The 20000-nt window shown below is 45.4% G+C and overlaps 1 protein-coding gene across 1 annotated transcript in view; it reads right to left on the bottom strand.

The window, feature by feature from the left end:
* Positions 1-8155: 8155 nt before the first annotated feature.
* Positions 8156-20000, bottom strand: part of fam83c (family with sequence similarity 83 member C) — a 35383-nt gene continuing 23538 nt past the window's right edge. The window contains exons 4-5 of the mRNA XM_034078272.2: positions 14133-14360; positions 8156-10966 (exon numbers count right to left, since the gene is read on the bottom strand). Of these exons, the coding sequence (XP_033934163.1) occupies positions 10216-10966; positions 14133-14360 (979 nt within the window). The 3' untranslated portion in view covers positions 8156-10215. The remainder of the gene's footprint in view (positions 10967-14132; positions 14361-20000) is intronic.

The following is a 20000-nucleotide window of genomic DNA, read 5'->3' as shown; positions in this document are numbered from 1 at the left end:
GCTTCACTGAGAGGTGGTAACCTAAACACAGACGAACCCCACCATGTGTGCAAGAGGGTTATTCCCGATAAAACTCGTCAATCACTTCAAAACCTGGGATCACCTTCCTCATGGCCTCTGGGAAAACGTCCTCTCTTGCAAAGTCACGGCCCTCTGCGGCATGCAGTCAACTGAACCTTCGAGCCCATCCTCGTGTATCGTTCCAAGCTCTGGACCATCAATGATCGACTCCACCATCCTGTCGACAGGTGCTACACAAACCTCCTTTGCAGGGTCCACTATCTTACCTGGAAGAGCCATCCAACAACCCTAACCTAACCCTAGAACAGATGGTCTAAAGCTATAACCCTAACCTGGACTAACTACTAACAAAGCTCTTATATACTAACAAAGGACTGGCTCCTCTAAAGCCAGTTGAGTAGCACTTGAAATGCTTGGCTCTATGAAACCTGATGTACTTTATGATTCTGTTTTCTTCAAGGTTGTATTTTGTTGGTCGAACGCACTTATCAGCGTCAGCTAAATGCAATGTAATTAACCAACATTACATTGTACATATGGTCTATAACCTTTAACTCTAACCTGGAATAATCACCAATGTTACAGCAATGTTATTTTTCTATAACCCTGACCTGGAAAAAACAATGAACATTAGAGCAGCTATCTGGCCTATAACCTAAACCAGGGGTGTCAAACTCAAGGCCCGGGGGCCACATCCGGCCCGCGACTTCATTTTATGTGGCCCCATAAGAGCTTGCAAAGAATATAATATGTTTATTATAAGGTTACATGCTACTTTACAGAAGCACATTGCCCATAAACTACATGTCCCACAATGCATCTCAAATTTGATTTTTTTTCTTAGAATCTGTCTTTTTCTCAGAAGTAGATTTTCTTTTAAATGTTTTTTTTTTCAAAATGTCACTTTTTGTTTTTCCAGAATTTGGCTTTTCTTTAAAAATCATTTTGTGACCTTCTCACTGAAGAGACTTGCAATTATTTGCCGTAGACTTCTGCTTTCAGACGTAGTTAATTATGAAGTTATTACCCTATCCGATAATAATCCAATGCAGAGGCAATCATGTAATATAATACATTAGTTTATATTAAATATTTGTATATGTATTTTTATATAGTCTTAAAGTTACAACCGGCCCTTTGAGTGCAACCATAATGCTGATGTGGCCGTGATGAGATTGAGTTTGACGCCCCTGACCTAAACCCTATCTAGATCTACTTGCCAAAATCACTTTCAGATCTTATCCTATGAAAGCCGTGGAAGTGACGAAAGCTGACCTTCATATAGCCTGACAGTGGTATGGGCCACCAGAACGATGCTAGAAGACTGGAGTCTCTTGACTTGGGTTGCACTTTGATAGTGATGATGACTGAGTGATTAAGTGTTTGTCTTGGCTGGCTGTTTCCTGTGAGAGTAAAGATGACATGTCAGAGCAGGATCCCATTATTCTGAGTCAACGTGATATGTCCATCTAGCCCAGGGATGGGCAAAAGGCGGTCCTCTTTTTGCGGCCCTCAAATTAATTTATAAACAACGTAATTAATAATAAAAAAAAAAAAAAAATAATAATATTTTTTTCATTTGTTTTACTTGTAGTACTGATACCGTCCACTAGACTCCTAGTTACGTCGCGAGCTGCGTACATGATTTCAAATACCTCAAAACAATCTGTGACGCATATTGTGTGTATTGTGTTTGTTTCCCGGGGCAACCCTCACAAGAAACACCGGCTGTTGTTATGCCTGCTGTGACGCTAAGTTGCCTCTTGTAATTATGCCTTTACAATCTTAGACAACAAGTTGTTTTTATCATCTGAATTTGGCGAAAAAAGTTTAATATTCTTAAAAAGACTTTGTTTATTTGAAATCAGATGAAAACAAACTGTCACGGACCCTGCCGTGTTATCTATGATTACTACGCTTTTCATTCATAATTTCAGCGGGAGGGCGGGGAGCGGCGCTGAGGAACAGCAGAGTGCGGGCGTGTTGACATTCCCCTCATTGTGGAATACGGGGAATGCAGAGACTGGCTACAAGTGTTTTAGGTTCAAGTTAGACAACTAATGTCTGGGTTAGTCTTCATGACCTCATGTGTGTGTCATCTAATGGTTAATCTCAATACACACACACATTGTCCGTGCTTTCCAATAGTTTAAAATAGCTTTATTCCACTGTTTAATAACCTGTTCAATACAAACACGCCACTTGTAAAAATGAAATAACATTTCTGTGAACTGATATGTGTTCAGTGGCTTATTAGAGGATGCTCCCTTTGATTGTGAAATGTCAATGAAGATGTCAGACTTAGTATATGTGTTAATAATTACATACAACACATGGCATTTTTGTGTGTGTGTTCCAAGTGGATCTGCGGCCCCCTGGTGGCCAGTACATCAATTATGTGGCCCCCACCACCATCAAAGTTGCCCCTCCCTGATCGAGCCTGTTCCAAGATTATAGTCACCTGAATCTTGTCCAAACTGCTGCTTAACAGGCAAAGATGTTTGTTTGTCTTTTGCCTCGGTATGCTTCAGGTTACACAGTGATGGATCTGCTGCCGTGGTAATGGCCTTTTTCACAAGTTTAAAGTCATCAGGCCACTAAGTATGCAAAGAATCTTAACTCTGACTTTTCAGTTCACAGAGTCCATAAGGCAGGGTGTTTCAGCGACTTTCAACGTGAACCATTTAGCTGCTGAGAAGGCTAATGAAGGCAGGGCTGCCCAATAGAGACAAACCTTTTATCTTTTTGGATAAATGTCAAAATAAAATCCGTGCATGAAGCCCTTATAATACCCAAACCAAAGATAAGTGTGCTATTGTGTAGGGACTATTGCGTTAGCAGTCAACAACAATAAAGGCTCCCCACTTGTTCCCCTCTGTCACAAACAGAACTTATGTTTAACAGGTTGATTTTAATTACTGTGAGAAAATAAAAATAAATATTATGTGCTGTAACTTAAAATGAACATACTGTTCTAATTTAAAGCTGCTTTATTCTGAAAACCGGATGTTCACACACTCGACTTCCGGTTTTCGTGAGTAAATATCGTAATTTTCCGGTTAGCATTAGCATGTAGCTAATATTATGTTTTGTGTACGTCAATTTAAGGAGAAATGACACGTGTTGTTGCACACTAAACACACTGTCTTCAACCCTCACTCGTTGATGCTGCAATACTATTATTAGGGAATGTTTAAATGACAAACAGATATTAGAATATTGTAAAACTAACATCAGAAAACGACAGGACGTGCCTTGGACCCGCCCCCGTCAACGCTAAACCAATAGGAGAAGACAACAGATTATAAAAGGAGAAGCCAGCTGGAAGCCTCCCTCTTTCACAGATGTCCATCAAAGACAGTGAACCATCCATCGGGGAGAGCCACCATTTTGCAATGTCATTGTATCATCGCATCGTTGTTTAATTAAACGCTGTTAACTTGTAAATAAGCTTCCTGGACTCTTTTCAGCTAATCCTGTGCTCAGAGCTAAAATACCCACATTATCCAGTGACGTCAACACACACCCCCACACAGCACGAACCCACGCCAACAATAACCAATAGTTAATATCCTAATGCATTTATTGCCGCCAGGGGAAACACTGACAAATATATTCAACGCTTCAGCTCTCTCTGCCTCTTTCCAACGTCCAATTCTTAACTTTGTTCCATAAACGCTGTTACCCATGCACACTAAAAACAACTTTATATGTGCTATACCTACTAGCTCTTAAAGGCAGAATGATGTTGAATATGCTCTATTCCTCATATGAACTGCTGTGTGAACATATGACTATGAACAGTGGTCACTTTGGTACACACTGTGGGATGTGTTGTGACCTAAGTTACCTGACCTAACCTTTACCGATGCTTACTTACAAATATAAATGGCACCAATGTTTTTTAACATTTAGTAGCTCTGCATTGCATTTCCCGAAGTTCAAGGCCACCATTCTAGGAACAACCGTTTCCATCTTACTTCTTCCTTCTCTCTGTCTGTACCTGTGTCCTCTCATGTTCCGATTAACCCAGCTTCCCCACATCTCTTTCTTTTTGGTGTCTATATACGCCGGGATCCGGAGTCATGGATGATCCTGCGGTCCTGTGTCCTGGATCGCGAGCGCTGGATCTTGAGTCGTGGCTGTGGTCCTGGATCATAGGTCCTGGATGGATATCCTCGTGGACTCATCTTCCTATTACACACATGCATTTCCAAACATCTGGACTACCTATGTTGCAAATGTATTATCTTTTCAATTTACACACGGCATCTATTGCACGTCTGTCCGTCCTGGAGAGGGATCCCTCCTCTGCTGCTCTCCCTGAGGTTTCTCCCATTTTTCCTTAAAACTGGGTTTTCTCCGGAAGTGTTTCCTTGTACGATGTGAGGGTCTGAGGACAGAGGGTCTAAGGACAGAGGGTCTGAGGACAGAGGGTGTAAGAACAGAGGGTCTGAGGACAGAGGGTCTGAGGACAGAGGGTCTGAGGACAGAGGGTCTGAGGACAGAGGGTGTAAGAACAGAGGGTCTGAGGACAGAGGGTCTGAGGACAGAGGGTCTGAGGACAGAGGGTCTGAGGACAGAGGGTGTAAGAACAGAGGGTCTGAGGACAGAGGGTCTAAGGACAGAGGGTCTGAGGACAGAGGGTCTGAGGACAGAGGGTTTGACTGGGTTTCATTAGTCAGTGGATAACTGTGCGTATGGTATCTTTTGAATGCAAATGGAAAAGGCTACTAAAGCCACAGAGAAAGTGTCTGTCCTGCGTGAGCCCCTCTCTCTGCTGCCTGTCACTGAATCCGGTAACAACGGTCGAACGTGAAACATGAGCGGGGGAGATTGTGTTTCCTCGTCTGCTCGACACACCAGCGACGGCCCCACAGAGAGGAGCTTTTACTGCTTTGCGTGTTCCTTCAAGTGTATCAATAACGCTCATAGACCATTAGTTCTAGGTCTTCTTCAAATCTACTATAAAGGAAACGGTTGCCACGGTTACGCAGCATTCAGAGCCACAGATCTACGTTCCCCGTGCCTTGTTCCAGACGTGACTCTGGAATGTTCTCTGGACACTGATGTCATTCCTCGCTGTCTTCCACCTGCAGAAACATGAGGAGTTACGGGCTGGCATTCAGCCACAATATTTGTTTCAGCAGTTATATTTATCTTATCGTAACACTCAACTCGGATGACCAGGTGCCCGGACGAGGCGAGACTCACACGTCGTGCCGCTTTACACCATTCACCCCTTTGCGCGATTCAAAAGAAACGTTGGCATGCATCACGAACACTCTCCGGGACTCGCCCTCTCCCGGCTGCACCCATAACTAAACACATTTCCAGACTTTCTTGATCGATGGACACGGCCGATCTCTTGTTTCTTTCATGACAGCCATTGGATTAAAGCCAAGTTTAGATCAGAAACGATACACCCTGGTGTTGACAAAGTCTGGGCTGTGATGTGCAGTAAAGACAACAAACCTGTTCACCTGTAACCACGACACACGAGAACAACATCCGGGCCACGAGCGCAGAACCAGTAACCAGGTACTGACGATTAGCGCCGTGGTTTAGGGTGTCATTGTTTTGGGAGATTCCTTTCTAGGTGAGCCGAGGAATGTTTGGCAGAAGTAAACAGGACGCCTAAAACACACTGACTTTGTGTTTTAGCTTTGCTGACGTCATTTTAAAGCTGATATTAGGGATCTTAAAATACTCTAAGACACGTATGATGTTCATTAATGCAAGACACAGAATCCCGCCAGCATGTAACTGGTCTGGTGGGACCGAACTTTAATTTAGTTTGTTTCCTTCACATAGAAACACCTTCTGTCTCAGCATATGTCTGGATTATTGATAGATTTCTGTGCAGTGACATACATGTGCAGTCCACTTTTAGGTCTGTTGGGTTTGGTTCATTGGATACGATAAGATAAGATAAAGCTTTATTGTCTCCCTTAGGAGAAATGTGTCGTGGGCATCGAGATAATACACATAAAACATTCAGTCATAGATCCAGAACAGAGATCACATGGCAAGAAACAAACAGGTACAGCACTTTCCCTACTGCACCTAGTGTCCGTAATTAGGGCTGCTCGATTATGGCAAAAATCATATTCACGATTATTTTTGGTCAATAATTGATATCACGTTTAAATTATTCATTGACTTCGAAAACATCCATTTATTGAACTTTAAAACAAATAATAATTTGAACAGTATCTTTTTAACTGTTGATCACCCTGAACGTATAATTCAACTGAAAAACCAATACAAAAATAAATTAAATAAATGATAAATAATAAAATAATAAATACCAATAAACAAGATCAACAAAATATTTTGGAGCACACTTCCACAAGCTACTAAACATATTTAAATATCCATCCATCCATCTTCTCCCGCTTATCCGTGGTCGGGTCTCGGGGGTAGCAGTTCCAGCAGAGAGCCCCAAACGTTCCTTCCCCTCATCACCCAGCTCTGACTGGGGGATCCCAAGGCGCTCCCAGGCCAGCGAAGAGATATAGTCCCTCCACCTGGTCCTAGGTCTACCCCTTGGTCTCTTCCCAGCTGGACGTGCCTGGAACACCTCCCTAGGGAGGCGCCCAGGTGGCATCCTAACTAGGTGCCCGAACCACCTCAACTGGCTCCTTTCGACGCGAAGGAGGAGCGGCTCAACTCCGAGTCCCTCCCTGATGACCGGACTTCTCACCTTATCCCTAAGGGAGACACCAGCCACCCGGCGGAGGAAACCCATCTCGGCCGCTTGTATCTTGTATATTTAAATATGATAAATACAAATAAATTAGACTACAATTAATTAGATCAAATATGTCGTGCGCACGGTCACAACCGAGCAAAGCAAAATAATCGTTTTTTTCGATTATGTTGTTTTCGTAATTGTGGCAGGTCATAATCGTAATTGCGATCAAAATACGATTAATTGCACGGCCCTACGTCAAATTGCACATAGCCCTATTGTGTCCATACCTATTTGCACATCATGCACTTCCCCTATTTACCCTTCTCGATTGCACCTCCCAACAACTCCTAACCTGATCCATTGTTCATGTGTCTGTCACATTGTTCTTTGCTTGGCCTGCGACAAATCCCCCTGGGCCGGATGTCCTGACAGGAAGCCATCCAGTGCAGACGCTCCGGGGGGGAGGGGTCTCAAGTCCAGCAACACATCCTTGTTCCAATGAACATAAGAAAGCATAAGATGGATGGTCTTGGCAACACTCTTTCGTCGTTCGTGAGGATCGATTGTCTCCGAAGTGATTTATAGATTCAAAAGAACGATTATCCGTATGGACAAGTGCAAACGTGTTACAGCGGCTTACAACTCTTCCATCAGGAGAAAGTCGCTTCAGAAACGATGCAGATATAAAAAGATGTTCCTGTGCTCACGAAGAAACATCTTCAGCAACGTGAGGAGACATGGCAGCGTTTACCAGAAGCTGCAGAAACCAGACGCTGAAGAAGCTCAAAACACAACGAGACCAGGGGACACTAAAGAGTGACGCACACAGCTGGGAGACCAGGGGACACTACAGAGTGACGCACACAGCTGGGAGACCAGGGGACACTAAAGAGTGACGCACACAGCTGGGAGACCAGGGGACACTAAAGAGTGACGCACACAGCTGGGAGACCAGGGGACACTAAAGAGTGACGCACACAGCTGGGAGAGAAGGGGACACTAAAGAGTGACGCACACAGCTGGGAGACCAGGAGACACTAAAGAGTGACGCACACAGCTGGGACGCTTGGTGACGTTCAGGATCATAAAGCTGAACATCTGTCTCTGTTGTTGGAAACTAAGATGTTCGATGGTGTTATTTTAACAAAGTGGTCACATGACCCCTGATGTCTCTGCAGATCTGCTGTAAGCTAGCTAGCTAACCTAGCTAACGTAGCTAACCTAGCTAACGTAGCTAACCTAGCTAACGTAGCTAACCCAGTAGTTTCAGACTGACTGACAGTTATGAGACAGACTAACTGACATATCGGACTAACCAGAAGTGCGAAAAGGGGCGGGGCTACACACGGTGAATAGACAGACATGTGCAACCTTTACCAACCCTGTTACTTTTGTTTCCAGATAAAAACACATCGACCCAAAACAGCTCTTATTTTTTATTATTAAATCCACAATTGTTCATCTTACAAATTAAGAACAACTTTTAAACACAAAAAGTTCACATTCTCAAGTATAGGACACAGTGAAAAATAAAACACCGTAAACAAGAAGTTTATTAAGAAGTGTTAACGGTAACCCAAATTCCTGATAGTCTGTAATTATATACAACGTTATATACATTAGCCGTAACAAAGAGACAAAGATGCAGATTGACGGCTGATTGGAGTAGAGACAATGTAAACATATATTACAATTATAGATCGCTATCAATGTTATTGCTCAGGAGACACCAGGAGACACCCGTTCTCATTGGCTGCTGCTCCACGCTGAGGAGGAATACGCAGCCCTGTTGTGTTGGGATACAAAACTACCTCACCAGCACAATTAATCACAACAAAACTAGAAGAGAACGCAAATAATACAATTAGTTTAAACCGTATCTAAGTATTTACAAATCTACATCTGAAAAACTAAAGATGCACACATGCGGAAACACATTTAAAGAACATAGACATTTAAATGCAAGACATTTCATCAGGATACGACCAAACGAATGTCCCAGAATTCAGAGAAATTACAAATAATATGGTTTTATTTCCTATTGTTTCAAATAGGATTGTGTGTTCCTTTAGTAACACTTGGACATATTATTATGATTATGATTATTATGTCATGTGATTGTAAACCTTAAGGCATGGAGATTAAGGCACAAGTAATACACTTTAAAACCGGAGTGTTGTAGGAATGATCTAAACCAGAGGAGTCTAAACGTACAGAAAGACAAACGAAGGGCCCCTCACCAAATGTAGGTAAATGACGCTTGATAATTGATACGCAAGCTTCCTGCGTGGGCCATATTCCATTATACTTTAGAATGATCCGAGGGCCTGTTACCCTGGTTGCTGATTGGCTAATGGCTACACAAGCCACAAAATCGTTATGACATCATAAAGTGGCCAAAATCTGATCGGCTCATTTTCAGACGAAAATGGCTCAGGACAAAAAGTGAGAAAATCTTTTTTCCTGAAACTTTCAGAGTCTTTTTACACAGAGGGGACACATGTTGATGTAGAAGAGACACGAAGAAGAGGGGACACATGTTGATGTAGAAGAGACACGAAGAAGAGGGGACACATGTTGATGTAGAAGAGACACGAAGAAGAGGGGACACATGTTGATGTAGAAGAGACATGAAGGAGAGGGGACACGTGTTGATGTATAAGAGACACGAAGAAGAGGGGACACATGTTGATGTAGAAGAGACATGAAGGAGAGGGGACACGTGTTGATGTATAAGAGACACGAAGAAGAGGGGACACATGTTGATGTAGAAGAGACACGAAGAAGAGGGGACACATGTTGATGTAGAAGAGACATGAAGAAGAGGGGACACATGTTGATGTAGAAGAGACACGAAGAAGAGGGGACACATGGTGATGTAGAAGAGACATGAAGAAGAGGGCACACATGTTGATGTAGAAGAGACATGGAGAAGAGGGGACACATGTTGATGTAGAGGAGACGTGAAGAAGAGGGGACACGTGTTGATGTAGAAGAGACATGGAGAAGAGGGGACACATGTTGATGTAGAAGAGACGTGAAGAAGAGGGGACACATGTTGATGTAGAGGAGACGTGAAGAAGAGGGGACACATGTTGATGTAGAAGAGACATGAAGAAGAGGGGACACATGTTGATGTAGAAGAGACATGAAGAAGAGGGGACACATGTTGATGTAGAAGAGACATGAAGAAGAGGGGACACATGTTGATGTAGAAGAGACATGGAGAAACGGACTTGTATTGCATCGCCTGGATTGTGACCAACTGCGTGGAACCCCTCCTTTAATCCCTGGGGTGTTCGAGAGAAACCTCAAAGCGCTCTCTACATATGAAAGTCATCAATCACCCATTGACACACATTCATTCATTGCAAGGTGATCAGGAAGATTCAAACACACTCGCTCTAAAACACAACAATGGGCGAAGTACCGACCTTCTGATTGGTCGACGGAGAGACGCCGGAGGAATGGAAAGGGTGTGAAAGAAACATCCCGGTTTAATTGGATGTCTTGAGCTCGAAGCGACTGTACACCTGTCTGGACTTCATCTTGTTGTACTGGTTCACCAGGTCCAGCTTGCTGTGTCCCAGCGTCAGTCGCTTCTGGTCATGCCGGCTCATCAGCACGGAGGGGGAGGGCGGGGGGGGTGGGCTCTGCTCGCTCTCCGGCTCGCTCATCGTGAGGTCCGGCCCCCCCCAGGGAGGAATCTCCAGAGGCAACGGAGACCCCCGAGTGTGGTAGGTCTCCTTGGAGGTGGGCAGGAACATGTCCGATAGCTTGTTGAAGAACTGGTTCGGGGGAGTCCTTTGCTTGGGCGCGAGTTTAACGTCCGTGACGGGGGAGGGCGTATGCGTCCGAAAGCTTGTGGTTGGGCTTTGGAACATATTCGGTTTCGGATCGTACAACCCCAACGCCTGGAATTTGGACGAAGCCCCGCCGATGTTGGACCGCATGGCGTCCGCCGCGTTGGGTTTGTTCCACTCGATGCCCATCTGCTGACCGTACGCCGGCGGGGGGCGATCTTGATGGCTTCCCCCGTTGGATAAACCTCGTGTTCCCGGGGGCGTCGGGGTCAGGCCTCTCCGCTCTGGGCTCAGGAGGGGGTTGCTGTTGGACTCCTTCTTGTCGTGGTTCTGGGTGACCTTGTAGACTGTGTTGGAGGTCATGCCGGGCGCAGCCTTCACACTCGACACGCTGTTACTGGATTGGCTGCTGGAGTTCTCAGAGCAAACCCTGTCCCGCTGTCTGCTGCAGGGCGAGAGGGAAGGGAGGGTTAGTGATAGGAAACTCTCCCTGGTCCCCGGCTCGAGCTTCAGCCTCTGATCCAAGTCTCTGATCCTCTCCAGAAGGAAGGAGTCATCACATACAGAGACTAGTTCCTGAGCAGTGTCCTTCACATGGAGGGAGTCATCACATACAGAGACTAGTTCCTGAGCAGTGTCCTTCACATGGAGGGAGTCATCACATACAGAGACTAGTTCCTGAGCAGTGTCCTTCACATGCTGATATCAAGAGAGGGAGTCACACAGTCACAAGATGGAGGAACAGAAAGCAGTATTCAATGTTTACTTCAGATTAGCTCCACGTCAGAAATGAGCATGCTTGATGTCTCTCTCCATAGAGGCTGAGTCATCATGTTCATCACAGAGCTATCATCTGCCTCAAGCTGATGCTCTTCTGGTCATCACACATGCTGTCATGTTCACAGCTACAGCTGATACCTTTGTAGCATGCTACTCTCATGTTGGAGGAGGACACTCAGGATGTCCACAACAGTTAGCATCAGGGGTGCAGAGTAATTAAGAGCATGCATTAATCAGGTCATCCTTGGATCAGTCCCCCCCTCACTCAAACTGGCTGCTGTTACACCCATACTGAAAAAACCCGGACTCACACCTGACATCATGTCCAACTTCCGGCCCATTTCCAATCTCCCGTTCCTATCAAAGCTACTCGAACGTGTCGTAGCCTTCCAACTAAAATCCCACCTCAACTCCAATAACCTGTTTGAACCCTTTCAGTCAGGATTCCGGACAAAGCATAGCACAGAGACGGCCCTCCTCAGAATCACTAACGACCTCCTCCTCTCCTCAGACTCCGGCAATCTCAACATCCTCATCCTCCTCGACCTCACAGCAGCGTTCGACACCATCGACCACACCATCCTGCTGTCCCGCCTGGAATCATCCCTCAACATCACTGACACTGCACTCTCCTGGTTGAAATCATACCTCACCGACAGACACCAGTTCATCCACATCAATAACTGCACTTCCTCCACTGCCCCTCTGAACCAAGGCGTCCCCCAGGGTTCGGTGCTTGGTCCCCTCCTCTTCATCCTCTATATACTCCCCCTTGGAAAAATCATCCGTCGCCACAACCTCCAGTATCACTGCTACGCTGATGACATCCAACTCTACATCTCCACAAAAACCATCACTGCCACAACTCCCTCCACTCTCACCAACTGTCTCTCAGAAATTAAATCCTGGATGCAAACAAACTACCTTCAACTGAACAGCGACAAATCTGACATCATCATAATCGGACCCCCATCCCGCACCAACTCCACTCAGAACTTCAACCTCACCCTTGACAGCACCACTCTAACCCCCTCTCCTCACATTCGCAACCTTGGAGTAATCTTTGACAGCCAGCTCAAATTTTACAAACACACAAACCACATCACCAGGACCGCCTTCTTCCATCTGAAAAACATTGCCCGCCTCCGTCCCTCACTCACCTTCCCTCACTCTCCTTCCCTCACTCTCCTTCCCTCACTCTCCTTCCCTCACTCTCCGTCCCTCACTCTCCGTCCCTCACTCTCCTTCCCTCACTCTCCTTCCCTCACTCTCCTTCCCTCACTCACCTTCCCTCACTCTCCGTCCCTCACTCTCCGTCCCGGCTGCTGACACCCTCATCCACGCATTTGTCACTTCAAGACTGGACTACTGCACCAGCATCCTGTATGGTTCATCATCCAGAATCCTAAATAAACTACAATACATCCAGAACTGCGCTGCCCGCCTCCTCACCCACCCCCGCTCCAGAGACCACATCCCCCCCGTCCTTCAAAACCTGCACTGGCTCCCGTCAACGAATACACTTCAACATCCTTCTGCTAACACACAAAGCTCTCAGTAACCAGGCCCCCCCTACCTCTCCGACCTGATCCACCACTACACCCCTTCCCCCTACCTCTCCGACCTGATCCACCACTACACCCCTTCCCCCTACCTCTCCGACCTGATCCACCACTACACCCCTTCCCGCAGCCTTCGCTCATCAGAAGCGAACCTCCTCTCTATCCCCACACGAACCAAGCTCCGAACCTGGGGGGTCAGAGCCTTCTCCATCGCTGCCCCCACCCTCTGGAACTCCCTCCCCCAACACATCAGAGACTGCACTGACCCCCCCACTTTCAAAACACTGACCAAGACACACCTCTTCAGACTGGCTTTTAATCTGTGAATTATGCTGTGTTGCTGTTTTAATAACTTTTAAATGTTATTTTATCATGTTCTTATAACTTTTTAAATTCTATTTTATCATGTTTTATCACCACTGTAAAGCGTCTTTGAGCACCTGGAAAAGCGCTTCGAAATGAAATGTATTATTATTATTACACATTTAAAAAACAAAGCGTGGTACCTATCAAACTCTGGAACTCTCGCTTCCTTCCCAGCCAACAGACACACACCTGTTCAGATCAGCCTCCTCACTGTGGCTCCCGATCACCTGTCTACCCTGGAGGACCTGTCCCTCTCATGTGTGTCCACTTTCACTGTCTTCTCCATGATGGTATGTTTGTGTTTGCATCACGTTCTGTTGGTTTGACCTCTTAGAATATGTTGGGACACCCTGAGTGTCCTCCTCCAGCATGAGAGCAGCATGCTACAAAGGTGTCCCAACTGTAGCTGTGAGCATGACAGGATGTGTGATGACCTGAAGAGCATCAGGACTGTTTGAGGCAGATGATAGCTCTGTGATGAACATGATGACTCAGCCTCTATGGAGAGAGACATCAAGCATGCTCATTTCTGACGTGGAGCTAATCTGAAGTAAACATTGAAGACTGCTTTCTGTTCCTCCATCTTGTGACTGTGTGACTCCCTCTCTGGATATCAGCATGTGAAGGACACTGCTCAGGAACTAGTCTCTGCATGTGATGACTCCTTCCCTTCAGAGAGGATCCCAGATACATGGATCTGAGATGAAGCTCAAGCCGGAGACCAGGGAGAGTTTCCTAACAGAATATTTAACAAATTGTACGGTGTCCTTGGGTGTCATGAAAGACGCCATAAATAACTTGCATCATCATCATCATCATCATCATCATCATCATCATCATCATCATCATCATCATCATCATCATCATCATCATCATCATCATCATCATCATCATCATCACCACCTGTCTGAGAGGAGGTCCAGCCCCGGGACCGGTCCGCCGGGCGTCATCATGGCCTGGTAGGAGGGGTAGTAGGGAAGCCCCCCCCCCTCCTCCTCCGCGTTGACGAAGCAGTCGATGATCTGCGAGTCGGCGTAGAGGCAGCGGAACTCCCGGTCGAAGCTGTCCGTGATCCGGCCGGAGAAATGCATCACCATGTTGCTGTGCACCTGAGCCGAGAGCCAGGTGAAGCTGGAGAGGAGAGAGGACGCAGTGTTAGGGACACGGTGAGAGGAGGGAGCACACAGTGTTAGGGACACGGTGAGAGGAGGGAGCACGCAGTGTTAGGGACACGGTGAGAGGAGGGAGGACGCAGTGTTAGGGACACGGTGAGAGGAGGGAGGACGCAGTGTTAGGGACACGGTGAGAGGAGGGAGGACGCAGTGTTAGGGACACGGTGAGAGGAGGGAGGACGCAGTGTTAGGGACACGGTGAGAGGAGGGAGCACGCAGTGTTAGGGACACGGTGAGAGGAGGGAGCACGCAGTGTTAGGGACACGGTGAGAGGAGGGAGGACGCAGTGTTAGGGACACGGTGAGAGGAGGGAGGACGCAGTGTTAGGGACACGGTGAGAGGAGGGAGGACGCAGTGTTAGGGACACGGTGAGAGGAGGGAGGACGCAGTGTTAGGGACACGGTGAGAGGAGGGAGGACGCAGTGTTAGGGACACGGTGAGAGGAGGGAGGACGCAGTGTTAGGGACACGGTGAGAGGAGGGAGGACGCATGTCAACAAGGCAGTACGAAGTGATTCACAACAGATAATAAAAGCATAGAGGGAAAAGTACTCAGATGTTGTACTTGAGTTAAAGTAGAAGTACTCAGATCTTGTACTTGAGTAAAAGTAGAAGTACTCAGATCTTGTACTTGAGTAAAGTAGAAGTACTCAGATCTTGTGCTTGAGTGAAAGTAGAAGTACTCAGATATTGTACTTGAGTGAAAGTAGAAGTACTCTGATCTTGTACTTGAGTAAAAGTAGAAGTACTCAGATCTTGTACTTGAGTAAAAGTAGAAGTACTCAGATATTGTACTTGAGTGAAAGTAGAAGTACTCTGATCTTGTACTTGAGTAAAAGTAGAAGTACTCAGATCTTGTACTTGAGTAAAAGTAGAAGTACTCAGATATTGTACTTGAGTGAAAGTAGAAGTACTCTGATCTTGTACTTGAGTGAAAGTAGAAGTACTCAGATCTTGTACTTGAGTAAAAGTATAAGTACTCAGATCTTGTACTTGAGTAAAGGTAGAAGTACTCAGATATTGTACTTGAGTGAAAGTAGAAGTACTCAGATATTGTACTTGAGTGAAAGTAGAAGTACTCTGATCTTGTACTTGAGTGAAAGTAGAAGTACTCTGATCTTGTACTTGAGTAAAAGTAGAAGTACTCAGATCTTGTACTTGAGTAAAAGTAGAAGTACTCTGATCTTGTACTTGAGTGAAAGTAGAAGTACTCTGATCTTGTACTTGAGTAAAAGTAGAAGTACTCAGATCGTGTACTTGAGTAAAAGTAGAAGTACCAGAGTGTAGGAATACTCTGTTACAGTGAAAGTCCTCATTCAAAATGTCCCTCAAGTGAAAGTAGAAAGTATTCTCATCTAAATATAGTGAAAGACAGTGAAAGTAGTCGTTGTGCAGATTGGTCCATTTCAGAATAATATATATGATATGTTTTATAATGATTGATCATGAAAGTGTTCTCAGAGCTGGTGAAGGAGCAGCTAGTCTGAAGTACTTTGTAGACTGCAGGGTAGCTGGTGAAGGTGCAGCTAGTCTGAAGTACTTTGTAGACTGCAGGGTAGCTGGTGAAGGTGCAGCTAGTCTGAAGTACTTTGTAGACTGCAGGGTAGCTGGTGGAGGTGCAGCTAGTCTGAAGTACTTTGTAGACTGCAGGGTAGCTGGTGAAGGTGCAGCTAGTCTGAAGTGCTTGGTAGGCTGCAGGGCAGCTGGAGGATTCACTCCAGGTGGGACTGAACAGTTCACTAGCTGGATGTAGACCTCACGGACACCAGGGTGTTTCTGTAATGAAACGACGGACTAATAAGTGAGCCAGATACAGCCTGGTTGGCGGAGCTAATTATTCAGCCTCTTTAAGTGTTTAAACCCGAATGTGCTCATTATTGCTCATGACACTTCCCACGAGTGTTAAACGATGATAATCAGGAACAACTGAAGGCGACATGGCTGCAGGTAGAATGCACTAAATCAGAGTCACACCAATGTGACTCAGACCCATCACCGCCTCCAGCCGGTGGACCTGCGGTCAGCGGCTCCCTGAGAGACGCTGAGTCAGCAGACGACAGGGACACGGAGCTGATGCAGCTTTCACGGCCGAGCAGGGGATGACAGAGACAGTGGGACTCCCTACCAGGAGACATTTAAGTCCTGGACATTTGAAAACAGATTTAGAACATATCGTACTCACTCTCCACAACACTGCATTTTAATTTAATAAAATGCAACAACTTTCCACCCTGATGATCCCTATGATAATATCCTCTGTGTGTAGCTCTTTAGTAGGTTAGTCTATTATAGGGACACTAAAGAGTGACGCACACAGCTGGAGACAAGGGGACACTAAAGAGTGACGCACACAGCTGGAGACAAGGGGACACTAAAGAGTGACGCACACAGCTGGGAGACAAGGGGACACTAAAGAGTGACGCACACAGCTGGGAGACAAGGGGACACTAAAGAGTGACGCACACAGCTGGGAGACAAGGGGACACTAAAGAGTGACGCACACAGCTGGGAGACAAGGGGACACTAAACAGTGACGCACACAGCTGGGAGACCAGGGGACACTAAAGAGTGACGCACACAGCTGGGAGACAAGGGGACACTAAAGAGTGACGCACACAGCTGGGAGACAAGGGGACACTAAAGAGTGACGCACACAGCTGGGAGACAAGGGGACACTAAAGAGTGACGCACACAGCTGGGAGACAAGGGGACACTAACAAGTGACGCACACAGCTGGGAGACCAGGGGACACTAAAGAGTGACGCACACAGCTGGAGACAAGGGGACACTAAAGAGTGACGCACACAGCTGGGAGACCAGGGGACACTAAAGAGTGACGCACACAGCTGGGAGACAAGGGGACACTAAAGAGTGACGCACACAGCTGGGAGACAAGGGGACACTAAAGAGTGACGCACACAGCTGGGAGACAAGGGGACACTAAAGAGTGACGCACACAGCTGGGAGACAAGGGGACACTAAAGAGTGACGCACACAGCTGGGAGACAAGGGGACACTAACGAGTGACGCACACAGCTGGGAGACAAGGGGACACTAAAGAGTGACGCACACAGCTGGGAGACAAGGGGACACTAAAGAGTGACGCACACAGCTGGGAGACAAGGGGACACTAAAGAGTGACGCACACAGCTGGAGACCAGGGGACACTAAAGAGTGACGCACACAGCTGGAGACCAGGGGACACTAAAGAGTGACGCACACAGCTATAGCACGTTTGCACTGTAGAATGCCATTAGCATTTCCACACACACACACACACACACACACACACACACACACACACACACACACACACACACACACACACACACACACACACACACACACACACACACACACTTACATTCTAATAAAATACGGTATTAAAGTGAAATACATTCTCTGCCTGGACGAGGACTTGGAATACACGAGGTGTACTGTGTCGCTGTGAGCTGTCATCTCGTTATGCACGTGTGTTTGACAATGGGCGCACCCTCGGTGAGCTCCCAGGGTGCATCTGGCTCGTCGTCGTGCCAGATGCTCCAGCTCGGCTTCTCTGCAGAACCTGCTGCAACTCGTCCCCATAATCCTCTTTCTCCAACAACGTACTGAACATGGAATACGATGTGTATTCATCTCCGCAAGGGACGATACCACACACACACGAAACAATCCTGCATTCAAACAACACATCTGTTTCTGAACTTAAATAAGGTTTCCAGAGAAGCATGCTCAGAGTCTGAGTGTTTCACAGCAGCTTCAGAGAGAACCTGCAGGACGGCTTTCCCTCCGCCATCAATCACTCACTGTGCAGTTAAGGAGGATCGGAGCACGCCCTTCCTGCACCGTAAATGATAAACCGTCTTACAGGCATGCAAATCAGAGGCTGTGCTTGATGCTCCAATTCTACTTAAGCAGTCATAACATGTCATATCGTACGGTATTTCCCTGTCATGGAACCGTTAGAGGTTTCAAGTTCTATTGCTTCAGCTTATCTTTGTGACCGTGTTTATAGTGGGTCCCTATAGAGGGACGGACACACCAACCCTACAGCGAAGCAGTAGCTGGAGGGTTGCTGGTTGCTAGGAAGTACAGGTACTTGAGTTCAACATGTGAGAAGTAGAAAGTACAGGTACTTGTGTTCAACATGTAAGAAGTAGAAAGTACAGGTACTTTGGGTTCAACATGTAAGAAGTAGAAAGTACAGGTACTTGAGTTCAACATGTGAGAAGTAGAAAGTACAGGTACTTGAGTTCAACATGTGAGAAGTAGAAAGTACAGGTATTTGAGTTCAACATGTGAGAAGTAGAAAGTACAGGTATTTGAGTTCAACATGTAAGAAGTAGAAAGTACAGGTATTTGAGTTCAACATGTAAGAAGTAGAAAGTACAGGTATTTGAGTTCAACATGTAAGAAGTAGAAAGTACAGGTATTTGAGTTCAACATGTAAGAAGTAGAAAGTACAGGTACTTTCTACTTCTTACATCTTCAACATGTGAGAAGTAGAAAGTACAGGTATTTGAGTTCAACATGTAAGAAGTAGAAAGTACAGGTATTTGTGTTCAACATGTGAGAAGTAGAAAGTACAGGTATTTGGGTTCAACATGTAGAGAAGTAGAAAGTACAGGTATTTGAGTTCAACATGTAAGAAGTAGAAAGTACAGGTATTTGAGTTCAACATGTAAGAAGTAGAAAGTACAGGTATTTGTGTTCAACATGTAGAAGTAGAAAGTACAGGTATTTGAGTTCAACATGTGAAGAAGTAGAAAGTACAGGTATTTGAGTTCAACATGTAAGAAGTAGAAAGTACAGGTATTTGGGTTCAACATGTAGAAGTAGAAAGTACAGGTATTTGAGTTCAACATGTAGAAGTAGAAAGTACAGGTATTTGTGTTCAACATGTGAAGAAGTAGAAAGTACAGGTATTTGAGTTCAACATGTAAGAAGTAGAAAGTACAGGTATTTGAGTTCAACATGTGAGAAGTAGAAAGTACAGGTATTGAGTTCAACATGTGAGAAGTAGAAAGTACAGGTATTTGAGTTCAACATGTAAGAAGTAGAAAGTACAGGTATTTGAGTTCAACATGTAAGAAGTAGAAAGTACAGGTATTTGAGTTCAACATGTAGAAGTAGAAAGTACAGGTATTTGAGTTCAACATGTAAGAAGTAGAAAGTACAGGTATTTGAGTTCAACATGTGAAGAAGTAGAAAGTACAGGTATTTGAGTTCAACATGTAAGAAGTAGAAAGTACAGGTATTTGAGTTCAACATGTAGAAGTAGAAAGTACAGGTATTTGTGTTCAACATGTAAGAAGTAGAAAGTACAGGTATTGAGTTCAACATGTAGAAGTAGAAAGTACAGGTACTTGAGTTCAACATGTGAGAAGTAGAAAGTACAGGTATTTGAGTTCAACATGTAAGAAGTAGAAAGTACAGGTATTTGAGTTCAACATGTAAGAAGTAGAAAGTACAGGTATTTGAGTTCAACATGTAGGAAGTAGAAAGTAAGAAAGTACAGGTATTTGAGTTCAACATGTAAGAAGTAGAAAGTACAGGTATTTGAGTTCAACATGTAGAAGTAGAAAGTACAGGTATTTGGT

The sequence above is a fragment of the Pseudochaenichthys georgianus genome, unplaced genomic scaffold, assembly GCF_902827115.2.
Source record: "Pseudochaenichthys georgianus unplaced genomic scaffold, fPseGeo1.2 scaffold_405_arrow_ctg1, whole genome shotgun sequence".
Taxonomy (NCBI): Eukaryota; Metazoa; Chordata; class Actinopteri; order Perciformes; family Channichthyidae; genus Pseudochaenichthys; species Pseudochaenichthys georgianus.
Note: the sequence above shows the minus strand (reverse complement) of the source record. Positions and strands in the feature narration are given on the sequence as shown.